At 35.9% G+C, this 20,727-nt stretch overlaps 1 protein-coding gene across 7 annotated transcripts in view; it reads right to left on the reverse strand.

Annotated features, from left to right (window-relative positions):
• ZNF438 (zinc finger protein 438) overlaps positions 1-20,727 on the reverse strand; it is a 177,644-nt gene that overhangs the window by 28,680 nt on the left and 128,237 nt on the right. For 6 of the 7 annotated variants that reach the window (XM_011956343.1, XM_011956345.1, XM_011956339.1 and 3 more), the window contains one exon: positions 2,928-2,995. In XM_011956343.1, the coding sequence (XP_011811733.1) occupies positions 2,928-2,964 (37 nt within the window). In that variant the 5' untranslated portion in view covers positions 2,965-2,995. Of the gene's footprint in view, positions 1-1,260; positions 1,440-2,927; positions 2,996-20,727 lie in introns of all 7 variants that reach the window. The other variant, XM_011956346.1, reaches the window with a different exon arrangement.

The raw sequence follows: 20,727 nt of genomic DNA on the forward strand, positions 1-20,727 counted from the left end.
ATATATATGTATACGTGTGTGTGTATATATATATCAGACAAAAATATATATATATATATATATTCAGAGACAAGGTCTTGTTCTGTTGCCCAGGCTACAGTGCCATGCATGGCATGATCATAGCTCACTGCAGCCTCAAACTCTTAGGCTCAAGCAATCCTCCTAGCTCAGCCTTCCAAGTACCTGGGACTCTAGGCATGAGCCATCACACCCAGCTAATTTTGAAATTTTTTTTGTAGAGATGGAGTCTTACTATGTTGCCCAGGCTGGTCTCAAACTTCTGGCCTCAAGTTATCCTCCCAACTCAGCCTCCCAAAGTGCTGGGATTACAGGTGGGATCTGCTACACCTAGCCATAAATTATATTTGATCATAAACAGAATCATAATAAATCTGATGCTTTTGTTAAAACATATTAATATTAATCTAAGACATACAGAAAGCATTTGAATGAATGAATAAATTAATGAATAACTGGGCAATTCTTAGGTGTTACACATATTCATATATATAATTTTTCCTTATAGATGTAATTTCCCATAATTTAAGTTATAATTTCTGCTCACTTTGGTTTAAAATGGCTTTAAGCATTCATATGTGTAATTAAGCATAGTATTTTTGATCAGAGAAGAAAAAGGAGGTGATCAAAAATTATTAGAAATATTCTTTATAAATTTTAAATTACAAATTATTCTAAATTCTTATAGAAATATTCTTTATGAATTAAATATTCTTTATAAGTATTCTTTATAAATATATGTTCTCTATAACTTATATAAGTATTCTTTATAAATTTTATGATAGATCTGGGTTCAAATCTTGGATCAGTCACTTACTTGTTGGTGGTCTTTGCAAAAAATACCTAATCTTGAACTTGTAAAATAAGGTTTACATCTAACTTATTGTGAAGATTAAATAAAATAAAGGATGTAAAGTTGTAGGTAGAATGATATCACACTGGAGGCACATGATTTAGGGTTTTTAAGGCTATTATATCTCCTTTGTCAAATTCCAGGATTGGGCTTAAGCATCTTTAGTCCCAGAAAAGATTGGTGAGGAGGTTCACTTGAGCTCTGGGTAGGGCCAAGGGGTCTTACTTTCTGGTCAATGGAGGTATCCAAGCTTATGTTATAGCCCAGAGACGTAGACATCAGAACAAAACAAACTGTGATGAGAATCAAAGCAGCCAAGAGGTATGAGTGCTTTCTCCCTCTGTATCAGCCAGAGCCAAGCGGCTCGTTGTTTACTCATACAGACTTACCTTTTTAGAGCCTGAAAGGAACACCTAGTCATTCTCGAATTTTAAATGAGAAAACTGAGGCCCAGTGGCAAAATAACTTTGCCTGGGGTTCCACAGCTGTTTGGAGGCAGGTCTGGAAGGGAGTCCAGCTTTCCTGATACTTGTTCCATTATTTTTTCTCCTAAGCCTCTCCTCGCTTGCTTGGATAAAAGAAGGTAATAGCAGCTTGGACACCGAATTTCAAACCCTTGATCAGCTATCTAGTGCTCCACAAATCTTCCAGAGAATATATACCAAAGAACACTCAAGGAAAACACATGCTCTTGATTTCTAGTTGGGGTTTGCCCGTCTCCTTCCTTGCCCTAGTGTTCCGGGCTGGATTTTGTGTGAGTCTCAGGGACTCTCACTCTCCCTTCGGATAAATTCCCGGATAACAATCAAACCAAGCGGTCTGCTTTCTGCTTACTCCTCTTGGGTCTCCTTGGAGCACGTTTGGCCTTCCAAGGTCATTAGGCATTCCCAAGCAAGAGGCAGCCTCATGGCCATCTCACTGACCAGTCTCAAAGATGAGGAAGTCTCAGATATTAATAATAGCCATTAAGAACAGTAGTTTTATCATCATATCAGTGCCTACTACGCAAACAACAATATGCTGGGTGATTTACATATGCTATTTCCTTTAGTCTCCACATATCCTATAGAGTGGGACTTATTGTCTTCATTTTATAGATTTACAGATGTGGAAGCTGAGGTCAAGTGATATACCTAAGGTTTTACAATTAAGCGGTAGGACTGAGTTTCAATTCCAGATTCCATGCGCTCAAGAGTTATGATACTACCCTTCTCACTGACAGAGAGATCAGAGTGTCTGCTCTATTTAAGGGCCCTTCATAACAAATTCCCTCCTTTTACTAAAAGCTACATGTTCCACTAAGACAGCCTAATTTTGCCTCATTAAAGATATGTCTTTTTTCTCACACATATCAGAACTTCTCTTCCGTGTGGAAGAGACTAGATGGGGCAGGGGAAAGACTGGTATTTCTCCCTGGGGTTAGAGTGTATCCTTTATGGTGAGGATAATTTAAATACTCTTAAGAAAGGACTATACCTCCATCTGGAGGTCCAGGTTCTTCTGGAAGGTCCAGAAGTACCTATTAAAAAAATCATTATTTTATTTTTTATACATTGTATAGAGTAAAATAGTTTTTCTATTTCTTTTAAAATGGATTATCAGGGGAAACAGGTCAAAGAAATGTATACACAAATTCTATATCCTCTAAGTGTATGTCTACAGATGTGTGTATGAATATGTATGCAAAGATTCTTCTACTCACTAAAATACTTGTGTTATTTTGCTTCAATAAAGCCAATACTTTTTAATTTCATTGATATCTGTTAGTGCCAGTTAACTGCCAGTGAATAACCAGGGCTCTGTGAGTTTTGGGTGGAATGAGATGGCCCTGCTCTCAAGGAGCTACAGCCTAGAAAAGCAGACAGGTCCTTAAAACTCAGGAATCCATATACACTCAAATTATTTACCAAAATAAATGAGTTTTCATATATAATTATAATTTTTGTTTTTAATTCTAAGAAATAAGTTACCTTATGATTAGAGGTCAATTACATTCAATGTATTAAATTAAAACTGTAACGGACACATCACCATTTTCCTCAACAGTTTATCTTACCTTCATCTTTTGGTGGTACTGCTAAAGAATTCTGCATTACGATGTACTGGACTTGAATAGTATCTTTTCTAAAAATAAGCAAGCACAAATAAGTATTAAAAAGTAATTGAGAGAGCATGTTAATGCATACTAAATATAGAAACTCTAAGCTGTTTTTTAAAGTTTGTTTTATAACTACACGAGTAATAAAAAATGCATTGAGTTATTAAGAATTGATGTTTTTATTTTCTTCTCATTTTTCTACAAACAGGATTTTATTGGATGTACTAGAATGGACTTGGAGACAGATGCAACGACACATCAGGGGCCTTACTCACATTTCTGCTCTCATGGGGTCATGTGTAAGTAGGCAAAGTTAGGATTCTCTGAAAATGTACTCTTTGATAATTGATTCATATACTTTAAGAACAAATAGCTAAAAGGTTTAACAGTATAAAGGTAATATAATTGCAATATAATCATTTGATGAAATATAACTCAGTCATTAAAATGCAACTGTGAAGATTACGTAGCAACATAAAAAAGGTTAATGATGCGATGCACTGGATGAACATGCTAAATGACAGACACCAGCATTACAAATATACAAAAAATAAAGGCACAGGAAGACATATGGAAGAAAATATGTCAATATATAAATTTACAGTGTGTTTGGTGATGGAATTACAGGTGTTCTCCCCCATTCCCCACATTTTAGCTATTTTCCAAATTGTGAGTAATGTAGTATTCCATATTAATAAAATATCTGAATAAGGCAATTCAAATCTTTGAAAAATAGAAGCAATTTTTTTATAAGTTCTTAAACAAAAAAGTGTTTCTAACCATGACACCAAGTACAGAGCCCATTAAGGTAAAGACTGATGAATTTTTCGATTTAAAATTTTAAATATTTTTAAAGTAAGAAAATTGGACAAAATTAAAAGGCATGATTACTACTTCTAGCCAAGATGGAGCAACAGAGACCAGATTCATGCTTCTGCCCGAAGCAACCAAAACACAGACAGAATATATGAAACAGTGTTTTCAAAACAGTGAACATCAGTGATAGAAGCAGGAGGCAGAGAAATTCTAGGCAGACAGGGGCGGGTCCCCCGTGAAACGGCACCTTCAAGACAAAGTAGCCTGAAACCTGCGGCCCAAGGTGAGAAGTTCTATCCCTGTTTGCCTGTTCTCTCCTGATTGGTTCTTTCTGAATAATGTCTTTTCACCAATGGAATGTTGCCTTTTCCAAAACTACCCATGGCTTGCCCTGCCCCCCATTCTGTGCCTATAAAGACCCTGGACTCAGTCAGTGGAGGAGAGAAGCAGCTTGACTGAAGAGAAGCAACTTGACTTCAGAGAGACGGCTGCACTTCAGAGAAGAGACAGCTTAATTTTGGAGAGATGGTTTGACTTCAGGGAAAACTACCTGACCGTCCCGTCCTTTCCAGCTCCTCTCTCCGCTGAGAGCCATCCATGGCTAAATAAAATTATCTGCCTCCACCATCCTTCAAGTGTCGGCACGACCTCATTCTTCTTGGACACCACACAAGAGCTTGGGACCCACTGGATGTAGGTACCCAAAAAAGGCTGTCACACTAGCCCTTGCTGGCGGAGTACAGACGCCCCACCTGACAAGACAAGGGGCCCACTGAGCTGGTAACACACTGCGGTCCACAAATGGCAAAACTAAGCTAAGAGAGCACTGCAGCATGCCCTCTGGGATTTCAGGGATCACAGGCACTCCCACCTGGGCACTGCGGCAAGGTGTGCATGGAGCGTGCTCCTGCCAGCACCCAAAGCAACCAGCCTGATCCTGCTCTCGTTTGCTCACGTGCTCCCTCCTGCAAGGGGTTGAGTGTGGCAGGCTGAGTAAACAGGGCATCCCCATTACAAACCTGACAAAGAGGTCGAGAAAAATCCTGCATCATCATGTCAAGAAAAACTGATCCCTGAGGGCCAGGAAACAATTGCAATGAGCCCTATGGCAACAACTGCGATGAGCTCTATGTGAGGAAAGATCCTTGCAGAGATTTACAGAATACTGGAAAAAAGTGCTACACACAGACAGAGCACAACAGAGAGGGTCCTTGCTGGGTTATTTACCTTTGTAATGATCAACACAGGCAAGTGAGGAAACACTCCAAGACCAGGGAAAGGTTCAAGGTACACTACAGTCACAGAAGAACAGGAATATTGCCTGTTGCCATTAGCTAGGGTGAAAAAACTCACAATTCACAAAGGAATGGGTAGAGTACACAGAAGGGTCTTGCCTTAGTAGGGGGGAATACTTAATTCTAGACTGTGCATTTCTCTGGTTTCACATAAATCTTAAATCAAGACATGAAAAAATCAAACTGTTTCAAATTATTTTAACTATGTACCAGAACAAATCACAAAATATTTATAGAAATACAAAAATATCTACCACCAAATAAAGTAAAATTCATAATGACTGACATTTAATGAAAATTATCAAGCATGCAGAAATGCAGAAAAATATGATCCATAATTTAGAAAACAATCAAAACTGACCAGGACTGACATATATTAGAATTAGCAGACAAGGACATTAAGTGTACAACTATATTTCATATGCTCAAAATGTTAAGTACAGGTAGAAAATATATGAAAAAATTCACATAAAATTTCTAGAGATAAAAACTATAATGTATAAGATGAAAAATATACTGCATGAAATTAATGGTACATTAGACATGTCAGAAGAAAATAGCAAATCTGAAGACACAGCTATCGAGACTACACAGAATGGAGAAGACAGTAAAATTAAAAAAACAAAAAAGAAAAATCAGAATCGAGAGCATCAGTGAGCTGCAGGCCAACTTTAAGAAGATTAATATGCCAGTATTTGAAGAGGGGAGAGATGGAAGGGCAAAAAAATTATTTTTAAGAAAGAATGGCAGAACATTTTCCAAATTTGATGAAGCTGTGAACACACAGATCTGAACATCTCAAAACACAGATTCACAAGAAACATGAAACCATACTAAGGTACATCATTGCCAAACTGCTCAAAACTAGTGAAAAAAAAAGTTTTTAAAGGCACCCAGAGAAAAAGACACATTGCATATAAAGGAACAATGATAAAGATAACAACGGATTTCTTACTATTAATAAAATGATGCAAGTCTGGCTGGGCGCGGAGGCTCATGCCTGTAATCCCAGCACTTTGGGAGACCGAGGTGGCACAGCACCTCAGATTGGGTGAGACCAGCCTGACCAACATGGAGAAACCCCCGTCTCTACTAAAAATACAAAAATCAGCTGGGCATGGTGGTGCATGCCTGTAATTCCTGTTACTCGGGAGGCTGAGGCAGGAGAATCACTTGAACTCAGGAGGCGGAGGCTGCGGTGAGCCGAGATTGTGCCATTGCACTCCAGCCTGGGCAAAAAAAAAAAAAAAAAAAAAGAAAAAGAAAAAAAACAAAAACAGTGCAAGTCCAAAGACAATAGACAATAAGAACAACTGTAATCTAGAATTCTTAGAACTCCAGGCCCTGATGTCTTCTCTAGTGACTTCTACTGAATATTTAAGGAAGAAATAATACTAATTATATATAAATCCTTCCAGAGAATTGAAAAGGAGGAAATGTTACTATCTAAAAAGTCAGCATTATCTAGATATCAAAACCAGACAAATCTATTATGAGAAAAGATTCCTATGGCCCAATATCCCTCATAAGCACATATGCAAAAGTAATAAACAAACTTCTAGCAAATCAAATCCAACAATATGAGAATACATTGTGACCAAGTAGAGTTATCCAGGAATACACAGTTGGTTTAACATTCAAAATAAATGTAATTTACCATCTTATTATGTTAAAAAAGGAAACTACACGATTATTTAAACAGATACAAAAATTGCATGTGATAAAATCCAACATCCATTACTGATAAAAAAAAAAATCCTTTATAAATTTAGAAAGGAACTCCTCACTATGGTGAAACACATCTATTAATAAGAGAAACTAAAGCTAAAATCATGCTAAATAAAGAAAGACTGAATGCTTTCCCTCTAAGTTCACAAACAAGAGAAGGAATATCTATTCTCACCACTTCTATTCAACCCTGTATTGGAAGTTCTAGCCAGCGCAATAAAACAAAAATAAATAAAATATATTCAGATTGTGAAGCAAGACTTAAAATGGTCTTTATTTGCAGATGACATGATTGTCTAATTAGAAAATTCAATAGAATCTACAAAAAAAGCCCTTCTAACTAATAACTGAGTTTAGCAAGGTTACATAATACAAGATCAATATGCAAAAATAAATTATATTTTTGTATCCTAGAAATAATCAGAAATTGAGACAAAAAATCAGAAATTGAGACACCATTTATAACAGCATAAAAAATGAAATAATTAAGGATAAGACTGGCAAAGTATGCGAAAGACTTATACACTGAAAACTAAAAAACACTCAGAAATTTTAAAAGATCTGAACAAATGAAGAGATATACCACATTCAAAGGTTGGAAGACTCAATGTTGTTAAAATGACAATTTTCTTCAAATAGATATACGGATACAATGTAATCCTCATCAAAATCCCAGTAGACCTTTTGTAGAAATTAACCAATTTTTAAAATTCACATGAAAATAGAAAGAGCTCAGAATAATCAAAATTTCCTTAAAAAAGAAGAAACAAATTGGACTGATGCTACTTTAGTTTCAAGAAAGAGACATATAGATCAATGCAACAGAATGGAGAGTCCATAAATAAATCCACACAGATATGTATTTTCATGAAAGCCCAAAGGGAAAGCTGTGGAACATGAATAGTCCCTTCAACAAATGATGATGCTTTCTCTATATGTGAAAAACAAAAAAAGAACTTTGAGCCATACCTCACACCATATACAAAATTTGAAATGCATCATATACCCAAATGTAAAACACAAAACTTCTAAAAGAAAATACTGTGCCCTTTAGTCAGGCAAAGGTATCTTAGACTTGGCATCTGAAACATAATCCATAAAATAACAAACTAATGTGCTAAACTTCATCAAAACTGCAAACCTCTGCTCTTCAAAAGATACCAATAAGAGAATGAAAAGACAAGCCATAAATGGGAGAAACTATTTGAAAATAATCTGATAAAGAAATTGTATATAAAACTCTCAAAACTAAAAAAACACATCCCCCAATTTGTAATGGGCTAAAGAGGTGAACATACACTTCTCCAAAAAAGATACATGGCTTGCAAATAAGAACATGAAAAGATGTTCAACATCACTGGTTATTAAGAAAAGATACACCTGCCTTAGGATCCCGCTAATCCCTTCCTACCAACCCAAGAGAAACGAAAGCATATGTCTACACAAAAACTTGTACAAGGAATGTTCACAGCAGCTATATTTGTAGTAGTTCCAAGCCAGAAACAACCCAAATGTTCACCAACAGATGGAATATATAAACATACAATGGAACATTACTCAGCATTTTAAACGAACTGTTGATCTACATCACAACAGAAATGAATCTCCAAAAACATGATGCTATATGAAAGAAGGTAGACATTAAAGAGCAATACTCTATGATTCTACTTTTATAAGATTTTAGAGACTGTAAACTATAGTGGCAGAAAGCAGATCAATGGTTGCCTACAGAGAAGGTTGGGGGAGAGACTCTACAAGCATACACCCACCCACTGAGGTGAAGAATATATTCATTATCTTGATTATGATTAAGTTCCAAGGTTGTATATGTATATCAAAATTTATCTCACTGTACTTTAAATATATGCAATTGACTGTATGCCAATCATATCTTAATAGAGCTGTTAAAAATTAAAAGGTAAAGATTGAGAAAAATTTTAAAAATTCTAATAGACATACAGACATACATTTATTCATTTAACAGATGTTGTTTGTAGTGTTACTATGCACTCTGGAAAAGATATAGTAGACATGGTTCTTGTATTCTTGTCTAATGCAAAAGAAATAACAATGAGATAATGCTCCACTATAAAAATGAGTAAGGACTTAAAACATTTATAAAAGACAACATTTAACAAGTAATCATCAGAAAGAATGTTAAGACTTACTAAAAATCAAAGAATTGCAAATTTCTAAAATAATACTACTTTTTTGCCTCTAAATTGGCAGAAAAATAATACAAACTTTTGGAGAAGTCTGAGGAAAGGGGTATGCTTATTTACTTCCTGTATTACAGTTGGTACAAACTCTCTGGCAATGTGCCTCCTGAGCCTTACAATTCTGCATTCCTTTTGGCCCAGACCTTCCTTCCACATGTAGGAATTTTGCTCAAAAAATTATTATTGTAATGTGTAAAGCCATTATCATTATCATCATCCTCATTACCTTTAAAGAAATGTTAAGGGTGCTGTTTAAAATATACAAAAAATGCAAAACTTAGAATTAGGGTATATTTTTATAATAAAGCTATTTTTTAAAATGTTTCTTAAAATATTAAAAAATATAAAAAATGCTTATGACATGTTTTTGTATAGAAGGGCTGGTTATAGCCATTTGCTGTGGCTCACACCTATAATCCCAACACTTTGGGAATCAGAGGTGGGAGCATTGCCTGAGCCTAGAGTTTGAGACCAGCCTTAGCAACACAGTGAAACCCATCTCTACAAAAAAAAATACAAAAATTGGCCACGTGTGGTGGTGCGTATCCATAGTCCAGATACTCAGGAAGCTGAGGTGGGAGGATCCCTTGACGACCGGAGGTTAAGGCTGCAGTGAGCCCTGACTGTGCTACTGCACTCACTGCAGCCTAAGTGACAGACTGAGACCCTGTTTTCATTCCAAAAAAAGGGTTAGTTACAGAGCAGTATGGTTCAGTTATTTTTTCATAACTCAAGAGAGAAATTACCCAATAATAAAAGTATATATCTCTCAATGGGGCATTAAAGTGCTACATAATCTTCCTTTTTATGCTTATAAAGTGATACTACATAGTTTCCCCAATGAATAAATACTGCTTTTGCAATCAGAAAAAAAGTTTTAATTTTCATTGTTTTGAAATACTATGTTAGAAAAGGAGTGCCATCAAAACAATTTTAACTGTATTCCTAATTCTTGGTTTTTCATGTAGGACACCCACTCAAATGAAATTGTATTGTCTTTTGCTGTGACATAAAGCACTGCTGCATTTAATTCTATTATAATTATTAAACATGAATAAATTATGTAATAAATATACCTAACACCTATTAAAAAATGTTTGGATAGTTACAATATTGCATCCTCTGATTTGACTGGATAATAAGATAAATATGCTAGTGGAAAATATGCATTAAATAGTTACATAAAATCTAACAGTATTTAATAAATCTTTTACTACGATTCCTTGAGTAAGTATGCATTTTTACTCAAGGAATCATAATATAGCACTAACAGCCACTGCATCCTTCATAGTTTATAAGGAAAAACCTCTGAAAATTATAACCTGACTTTTCTTACTTAAATTGCTGAAAAGTATATTAAATAGAAAAATCTACCAGAAGGGAATAAAATTAAAGAACGCAAACAGCAAATACAATCAATTATAGCAAGATCTAATACAATGTGCTTTATAAATCACTGTTACATGATTACTTTTCGTTTTAGTTAATAAGCCATATTTAAACACAGCTGATTAAAAATGAAAATGAGGTGAATTGGTTACTTGACAAAGTGATAGCTTGATGGTGTTGTAAATGAAAATTTTTCCATTTATTCCTTGTTGAAGAAACCTAAGGCAGACACTGCTTTGTCTCTGTTACGCTGCTTTGCTAAGGTTCCTAAAAATAAATGTAGATAAAGAAACGTAAGAGAATAAAAGAAGGTAATTTGCTCCATGCTCAACATGCTGATTAACTTTAACCCATGTTGTGAATACGTGTATAAGTGCATGCTCTTGTATGTGTATGTGGCCACTAGTCACAGAGTTGCGATGTAGATGTCAATCTAGATTATTTCTAGGAAACTATTTCCTAGGGAATAAACATGTCATATATCATCACACTGACATACTGTCATTCAGATAAATGCTATAATATAATAAATCTGGCCAGGATAACTTAAAACATGGAAATATAAAAAACGTAATGAGTCTTTTAATGTCTCAGAGCTGGTAATTCTTAACAGGCTTTTCTTTATATATTAAGATAATGTTACTAACCTACCTTGATTGGGCAGCTGCTCTTTTGACAGGCCATCTTCTAGTTTTGATTCTACTGTTATTCTGTGCCTCTTGATTTTAAAGTCTAACATGTTGATAGTCACACAAGATCTTAGTTTCAGGCCAGAACCAGAGTCAGCGAAGCCACAGATGACAGCTTCACCTAGATTGTATTCTATACTGTAGCTCTTCTGCAACAAATGCTACTGTGTGCTATACCTATCACTAGGTAATTCACAAACACCTCATCCTCAAATGAGGATCTGCACTGTTATCATCAAGTTCAGAAACTGAGGTGCTCAAAGAAAATTAAGAAACTTGCTCAAGGTCACTCAGGTGGGCCAGAATTCATTCCCAAGGTATGTCTCATTTCCATATATACCCTCTTCATGCTCTCCTGAGTGCAGCTTCTCCTTCTCCCTCTGCCCCTCATCCCTTTCCCATGGATACATGTACATATATACAAGTGTGCTCTGATGGAAATCAATGTAGAATGTCTCTATGCAACTATTAAAAATAAAGGAAAGTCAAAGAATGGCCAGGAAAAAGTAATAAGGAAAAATGAGTTTTAAAAGCTGGGAAAGAACAAACCTGGAAAATAAAAAAATTCAGGGGGAGATGCTAGCCATCTTCAAATATCTGAAGAACTGTTATTTTGGAAGCAGGATTAGAGGAATTCTATGTACCTCTAGTGGACAGGACTAGGACCAGTGAGGAAGACAAAGTTACTAGGAAGCAAATTTCAACTGGATATAAGAAAGAACTTTCTCATGATTACTGATACTCAGCTATGGACTGGATGTTACATAACTTCATCACTGAAAAACTTGAAGAAGCTGGGTGAAGCCTTTTATTTTTAGCTATCAAAATAAATACATATTAGTATTCCTTAGGAATATGGCAGGAAATAACTCCAAAATGTTATATAAACTCAGACACCATATAACTGAAAATGCCACCTTTTTCTTTTGCCGTAACATGAAAATGGTCAGGACACATGGAAGGAAAATAGGAACTGCCTGGATGAACTTTGGGTTAAGTATTCAATGCTGCTCTTTGCCTTTATATACTTAGGTGTTGTTTGAAAATTTTTAATGCACTTGAGGATGAATTTTCCTGGCTTGTTTTAAGTAATTTCATGTACCCATTTACAGATGCCCCTTCAATTTATGATGGGGCTACATCCTGATAAACCCATCCTAAGTCTTGAAAATAGCATAATTCAAAAATGTGTTGAATACACCTAACCTACCAAATGTTGTAACTTAGCCTACCTTAAACATGCTCAGAATACTTAAATTAGCCTACAGTTAGGCGAACAAAGCCTATTTATAATAAAGTGTTGAATATCTCATGTAATTTATTGAATACTGTACTAAAAGTGATAAACAGAATGGTCGTATGGCTAGTCAAAGTACAGTTACTACTGAATGCACATGGCTTTCGCACCATTATAAAGTTGAAAAATCTTGAGTTAAACTAAGGTACATCAGGGACTGTTGGTCCATTTCATTAACTTTTTTGTTTTTTTACTTTTAAAGTAACATTGTTGAAGGATAATTTACATTCAACAAAATGCACCCCACTTTAAGATGAGCTTTGACAAATGTATACACCTTTACAGTGATCACTGTATCAGTCATGGCTTTTTGTAATATTTTATAATGAGTTGACTTCTTCGAGGACTTGCTAGAGGGGAAGATATTGTCCCTTCCAGGGTTAATTCCTATATATTGCAAATGACTCCCTTGTGAGCATGTCTTTCATACGCAAACCAACCAATCCAAAGCCCATATCCTCAATCACCTCCTTTATCTAACTAACACACCAAGCCAATATTTCTCCAGCCGAACTCACTGGAGTGATATGGACTACCTTATAGGCTGGGGACCACTGAAATTATTCAAGCTAGCCAATGTTAAACAGCTTTTCATGTCCTACCTTGTCTTTCCTGGGGAAACTACAACAAAGGCTCTGGGCCCTGCTTTCCCCTGGCTCCTTCCGCCTCCTGACTGATGCAGGCGCTTCTCCCTGTGGCTTTGAATGGTATGGTGTGTCCCCTCCTCTAAGGGACTGTAAGTGATAAACTCTTCTTTTTTTTTGAGACGGAGTCTCACATTGTCGCCCAGGCTGGAGTGCAGTGGTGAGATCTTGGCTCACTGTACTCCAGTCCAGAGTCCTACTTCGGCTCCCAGGTTCAAGCGATTCTCCTGCCCCAGCCTCCTGAGTAGCTGGGATTACAGGTGCCAGCCACCATGCCCAGCTAATTTTTTTGTATTTTTAGTAGAGATGGGGTTTCACCATGTTGGCCAGGCTGGTCTTGAACTCCTGACCTCGTGAGCAGCCACCACCTCAGCCTCCCAAAGTGCTGGGATTACAGGCGTGAGCCACCATGCCTGGCCTAAACTCCTCTTTCAAAGGCAGTTGTCTCCTGTCACTTTACCATACCTGACTAAAACAAACCCAAGTACATTTTAAAACAATCACCCTATTGAAAATATATATCATCTCAAAAAGTCCCCTGTGCCCTTCTGTAATACATTTCCATCCCTCACCCATGTCCCCAGACAATCATTGATGCTTTCTGTTACCATAAATTAGTTTTGCTTGTCCTAGAATTTCCTGTCATTTCATATACATCGAACAGTAAATATTCACTTATTATGTGTGTCAGTAGATTATTCCCTTCTGTTGCTGAATCATATTCCATTATATGCATATAACACAATTTTTTAATCCATTAACTGATGGGCATTTGAGTTGTTGCCAGTTTTTGGTTATCATGAATTAATATAAATATAAATGTGTGTGTCTAAGTTTTTGTATAGATAAATGTTTTAGTATCTCTTGGGTAAAAACCTAGGAGTGGAATTATTAAGTCTATTAAGCATGGACCACTTAACTTTAGAAGCAATTGCTTGTTCTCCATAGTGGTTGTACTATATTTCATTTATTTAAAAAAAACTACCTCTTCTAAGCAATGATGGAATTTATGTTTCTCAAGAGCAAGAGAACCCAAATACCTTCAGGCCCACTTTAGTTATATAATATTATATACATACACACACACAAACATACACACATTGAGCTTTTAGGTTCAGGAGTACATGTGCGGGTTTGATATATAGGTAAACTCATGTCATGGGGGTCTGCTGTACAAATTATTTTGTTACCCAGGTACTAAACCTAATACCCAATAGTTATTTTTTCTGCTACTCTCCCTCCTCCCACCCTCCCACCTTTTCACCCTCTACCCACCACCCTCAAGTAGGCTTCAGGGTCTGTTGTTCCCTTCTTTGTGTCCACGGGTTCTCATCATTTAGCTCCCACTTGTAAGTGAGAACACGCAGTATTTGGTTTGCTGTTCCTGCATTAGTTTGTTAAGGATGATGGCCTCCAGCTCCATCCATGTTCTTGTAAAGGGCGTGATCTCAGACTTTTTTTTTTTACGGCTGTGTAGTATTCCATGGTGTATATCTACCACATTTTCTTTATCCAGTCTACCACTGATGGGCATTTTCCATGTCTTTGCTATTGTGAACAGTGCTGCGATGAACATATGTCTGCAAATGTTTTTGCAGTAGAATGATTTATATTCCTTTGGGTGTATACCCAGTGATGGGATTGCTGGGTCAAATGGTAGTTCTATTTTTAGGTCTTTGAGGAATCACCACACTGCTTTCCACAGTGACTGAACTAATTTACACTCCCACTAACAGCATATAAGCATTTCCTTTTCTCTGCAACCTTGTCAGCATCCAACATGCACACACATATATACAATAATATCTAATAGAAGCTTATAGTACATAAATCCTGACTAATAATAGTACTCATCATTTGCTCAATTGTAATAACAGTATTCTTCATTGGCTCAACTGCAATGCTTATTCTTATCTCAATCTTTCCTATTTCAGAAACAAATAACAAAATTCTCAAAATGTTACTAAAGCTTTAGAGGAGCTAAAACTTAATCTACAAAATAAATTTTAATCCACGTAGTAAATTCTTAATGCTTATGTTGATATTTGCATTAATACAATGTATCAATGTTTGGCAATCATCTTCCTTCCCTAAATGGCTGCATGTTGCTAATGACTTTGATTTAAAAACAATCTACCCTCCCTTCCCTTCCCCTCTCCCCACTTCCCTCCTCTCCTGAGTCTCACTCTGTCACCCTGGATGGAGTACAGTTGCACGATCTTGGCTCACTGCAACCTCCACCTCCCAAGTTCAAGTGATTCTCCTGTCTCAGCCTCCCCAGTAGCTGGGATTACAGGCATGTGCCACCACACACGGCTAGTGTTTATGTTTTTAGTAGAGACAGGGTTTCACCACGTTGGCCAGGCTGGTCTTGAACTCCTGACCTGAAATGATCTGTCCACCTCGGCCCCCCGAAGTGATTGGATTATAGGTGCGAGCCACCGTGTCCGGCATCAACACATATTTCTGAATGTCAGTCACTGAACTATACACACCCTTAATTTTCAGGATCATGTTCCTGCTCAATCTCAGGTATGCAACGAGTTAAAAACCTGGGGAACTGAGTGGGGAGATGTACATTTCTAACTGAAACTTCTTACTGTATGATCTTGGACAAATCATTTAATCTTTTTTTCCATTTCAGTTTCTGCTTCATAGAAAGTAAGAGATAAAATACTTAACTCTTTCTGCTGAAGAAAGGATTAAACTGGATACTACATGCTGAAAACACTGGGTAAAAAAATTACTCAAAAACCAGCGTATTACATTACATGTTAATAAAGTTCTCCAGAATTCTTTCAAAATAAAACAAATGTTTATTATTGTCTTTGGCATTTCCAAAAAAAAAAAAAGTACTAGAATATACTTAGAAGTACAAAAAACATTATTTCCAATTGTATGATCTAATCACTGTTATAAAACACATGCACATACAGGCACCTGTGTTCCTTAACATGTGCTGCACGTATGACTGAACTTGGTAGGTTAAGAATGTTTAAGAGGGCATTTTTCTGCCTTGATAAAAATCTATTAGGAAAATATGTTCTAGCCTAGATCCTTATTTTTCCTTCATAGGTTTTCTATTCATTTTCTTCCAACTCATCCGGGTCTAACTACAACTGCAAATTTATATTTTTAGTTCCCGGGTTCCAGGGTGAAATGTTCTCTCCTTCCTATGTATCTCTCAAAGGCTACCTCCAAACTCAAGGCAGCTCCTGCCTCCAGTTTGTGCTCCTCCTCTGTTTTCCACCTCTGTTTTCCAAAGCCATTGTCTCTGCTCTATGGACACCCTTACTGCCTTAGGTCAGGTCCTCACTGCTTGTTCCCTGTATTACAATAGCCTCCTAAATTGTCTTCCTGCCTCTGGTCCAATCTATTCTCTCTGATGCAACTAGAATAATCTTTCCATTTCTACTTTGTAATCTAAAAAATTCAAGTCGAATAAACATTTCTATACATCTTATTATTTTGAAAATGCAGTCATCATGTCCTCTTCCTCAGAGACATGCACTCTCAATTCTTAGAGATGATTCTCCCAGCATTTATACTTCCATTATCGTTAATAACATGCTTATCATTTCACTTCTTGATTGTTCAATTTTAGGCATTATCAACTGATGTCCCACAATGGAGGATGAAGATTTACTTTTTCTCTCATCAGTAAAAATGTCTGATAATTTTTGTGAGTACCCAATTCCAGGTTGAAAAGTAAAGGCAATGTTCTACTGTATTCTGGTTTCCAATGTCGGTATGAAGAAATCCAAAGCCACTGTGAGTAGTCCTTAGTATATAATTTGCGTTTATTGTAGAAACAATATTTATAAAATTCACAGTGAAGTGTCTCAGTCTATTTTCTTAAACTTGCCAGGTGTTTGGTGGGGCCTCTTAATCAGAAAATTTGTGCATTTCAATTCCTGGGATATTTTCACCAATTATTTTTCTAAGATTTCCTCATTTACTTTGCTCTGCTCTCGTTTTTTCCTCCTTGAATTCCTATTATTGAAATGTTGAGCTTCCCTGGCTGGTTATGCTTGTCTCCACTTTACTATGTTTTGTTTTCTATTTATTAATTTTTGCTCTTTCTGGAAAAATTCCTTAACTTTACCTCCCAGCATTAAAAATGTGTTCCATCTGTGATTTTTAAAATTTGAAGCAATGTCTTATTAATTCTGCCATTAATATACTTTTCCATAACTAAAAGTGACAGATAATTAAGTATAAGTTTATTTGATTTCTATAAATTGCTTGGTTGTGTTTTTAGAAGGACTGTAGCACTCTTAAAATAATTTAATAAATTTATTTTATGTAAAAGTAAAAATTGTTCCAGTCTCCTGAATTTATGTAACATCAGGTTTGGGGGCCTTTCAGATGTATCAATATTAAGGTTCATTATCTGAAGACAACAAGTCCTAGGAAACACTGATTTCTGATATTATCTGTAAATGCAATACAGTGACAATGCTGCCACAGTGCATTTTAGTTAAGTCTAGAAAGACCCACGTTTGCGGCAAATTTTAACAAACAGGCTTATCCTCTGTTTTCTTATTTGTTCAAATGCCTAGGATACAGATATAAGAAAAAGATGTGATTCTTTCTACATCAAGCAGAACATGCTTGGAATTTCTAGCCTGGATTTCCAATGCTAACAGAATGTTCAGAAGGCATTCAGGCCAGTGAAGTTACCATCACAGCAAAGATGAACGCTTTTCAAAAGAGAATTGCATTATTTGCTAATAACTAATACTTAGCAGAAAAAGAAAAACCATAAAATAAAGAGGCTGTCGTTTACACTTCCATAATATAGACATGTACTGTGGAATTGTTCATTATTTTGTTTTCCGCAATCAGTCTGGCTGGCAGTGCTTCAATCAGGTTGCATTTAATTCACTGCTTTTGAAATGATCACATTTCCACCGTTTTTGCTCTTCTCTTGTCTATATGCAGTGACAAAATCATTTAAACTAAGCAGGTTTACAGAAAATTCACATAATTTTAAGATCATTCGGAATTCCCCACATTCTTTTTCTCTCTTAAGTCTCATTTGCTGCGCGAAACACCTCGTGAGTTTCGGTTTCATCCACATAGACCAATCTGTGCACTGGAAACAAACTATTTCCACCTCTTGCCTTTATTCCACTCTAACAGATGCACATTTCTGGTTCCACACATTTTTCTCTCAGGTCTGTTGACATCAGTAGCTTTTTTTCTTCTTTACAGTTTTTGTCTTAAATGAAAATTCCATCAATTAGCATTATAACGACTATTCAGTTTTTTAAAACTTGATTCTGCTTCTCTGTTCCACAACTTAATCCATGTTTTATATTTTCTTGTGTTCTTGGGGGGGGGGAATTGCTGCTTAATAAATGATTGATAATTTTTCTTCTTCATTAAAAATAATTCAAACTTTCATTTTTTTCCTGAAGTACTCTAATCACAGATTTGCCTTTTCAGTATCACCCAAACTTTTTTTATTCCATGCCCCAATGGTTTCTGACATTTAGATTATTATAAAATAATTATTTCCAACATAGAAAAAGCTAAAGGAAAATGAACAAATATGAAAACAAAAAAAAATGGGACAAATAGGTCAGGCACAGTGGTTCATGCCTGTAATCCCAGCACTTTGGGAGGCTGAGGCGGGCAGATCACAAGGTCAGGAGATCGAGACCATCCTGGCTAACACGGTGAAACCCTGTCTCTACTAAAAATACAAAAAATTAGCCAGGTGTGGTGGAGGGTGCCTGTAGTCCCAGCTACTTGGAAGGCTGAGGCAGGAGAATGGCGTGAACCCTGGGAGGCGGAGCTAGCAGTGAGCTGAGATCAAGCCACTGCACTCCAGCCTGGGCGACAGAGTAAGACTCTGTCTCAAATAAATAAATAAATAAATAAGTAAGTAAGTAAGTAAGTAAGTAAGGAACAAATAGCCAGCAGGTTAGAAGGAAACATTCTGGAATTCTTTTTGCTTTCACTTTTCAAAAATCATCTATTACTGTATACTAATGCTGTGAAGACATTTCTGAAAGATGAACATGACATAACTGTGACAGTATTTAGATAACTAATTTATATATATATGTGTGTATTTACTAATTTATATTATTTAACGCACATGTATATCATGGTATTTTAGAATTAGAGAAACCTGGGTACTTTTTATATTTTCCACTAATGAAATATCACCTTAATGAATTTGCAACAAAGAAAAAAATCCACAATTCTAACATTCTAACATAAATACTATTAGTATTTTGGTGTATTGTCTCTTAATTTCTTTCCTGTGCTTTTTTGTTTGTTTGTTTTGGCTTTTGTAATACCTGTAATCACAATGCATGTATAATTTTTATTCTGCTTTAAAAATGTAGAGTAGTCCCTTCTCACCCATGGGGGATACATCCAACATCCCCAGTGGATGTCTAAAACTCTGGACAATATCAAACCCTATATATACTGTATTTTTTCTCATATGTACATACCTATGATGAAGTTTAATTTATAAATTAGGCACAGAAATTAACAATAACTAATAACAAAATACAACATTATAACAACATATAATGTGTGAATGTGAACACATATATAACAACATATAAAGGTTATGTGAATGTGGTCTCTCTATCAAAACTCTGTCTTATTGTACTGTATCTCAGGTAACTGAAATGAGAAGAGAAACCACAAATAAGGGAAGACTACTGCATTTATATATTAAGCATTTACTTAACATTGTCTTCAAAAACTTTTTTTTAACATTCTGTTTGTATATTGGTTAAAAAATACAAGTACCAGGTCAAAAAAAAAATTCAAGCACTAAAAAAAAGAAGAAATTGAAAAATAAGCCTCCTTCTCATTCTATTCCCCCAATTCCCCTCCTTAGACGCAACAGCTATTTACACTTTTCTGGGCATCCTTTCAGAAACGGTTTTGTGTTTACAGAAAATAACACACAGAAATAAGCTCTGTTCCCTGTCCCCATTTCCATACTGAAGCAGATTATACATGCTGTTCTTTTTTCACTTAATATATTTTTGAGAGTTTGCTATCTCAGCACTTATCAAGCATCTTCATTCTTTTTAAAAGCTGTATAGTATTTGATTGCATGGAACCATTATTTTTTAACCCACTGGTTGACAATTAAGATTGTTCTTAGCCTTCTGCTCTTACAAAGCTACATACAGTGTGTACCTCTGTATGCACATTTTTGCTAACATGTGGAAGTCTATCTGCAGGAAATCACAGTAAGAAATTTCTGGGTTGACTTCACATTTTTCTAGATTTTGCCAAACTGTCCTTCAAAGAAGTTCCACTGATTTATCCAACAACGCATGAAAGTGCCTCAAAACCACCACTTGCAACAACTGCCATAGGAATTTTTCAATCAAATACTCAAAACGTTTAAGGATTCTAACATGCCTACATAACTGTCTCAACTTTAGCTGAATATACAAACACTGCATTTTATTGAAATATATAAACCATGAAAACCAAGTTTCCTGTCTCCAGGAGTTAGAAGGGTGATTGTTTATGGGAAGTCCCACCAACAAACTAGAAATGGGAAAAGGAGTCCGTTGCAAGGGACAGTGCTGCTGCCCAACATCACCAAAAGGAAGTGTGCATTAGTGTTCATGCAGCATGACTCATTAGTTTGTATCAACATTTTCTTGCTATGAAAATGAAAACAGATTGA

This window comes from Colobus angolensis, unplaced genomic scaffold, assembly GCF_000951035.1.
Source record: "Colobus angolensis palliatus isolate OR3802 unplaced genomic scaffold, Cang.pa_1.0 Scaffold414, whole genome shotgun sequence".
Classification (NCBI taxonomy): Eukaryota; Metazoa; Chordata; class Mammalia; order Primates; family Cercopithecidae; genus Colobus; species Colobus angolensis.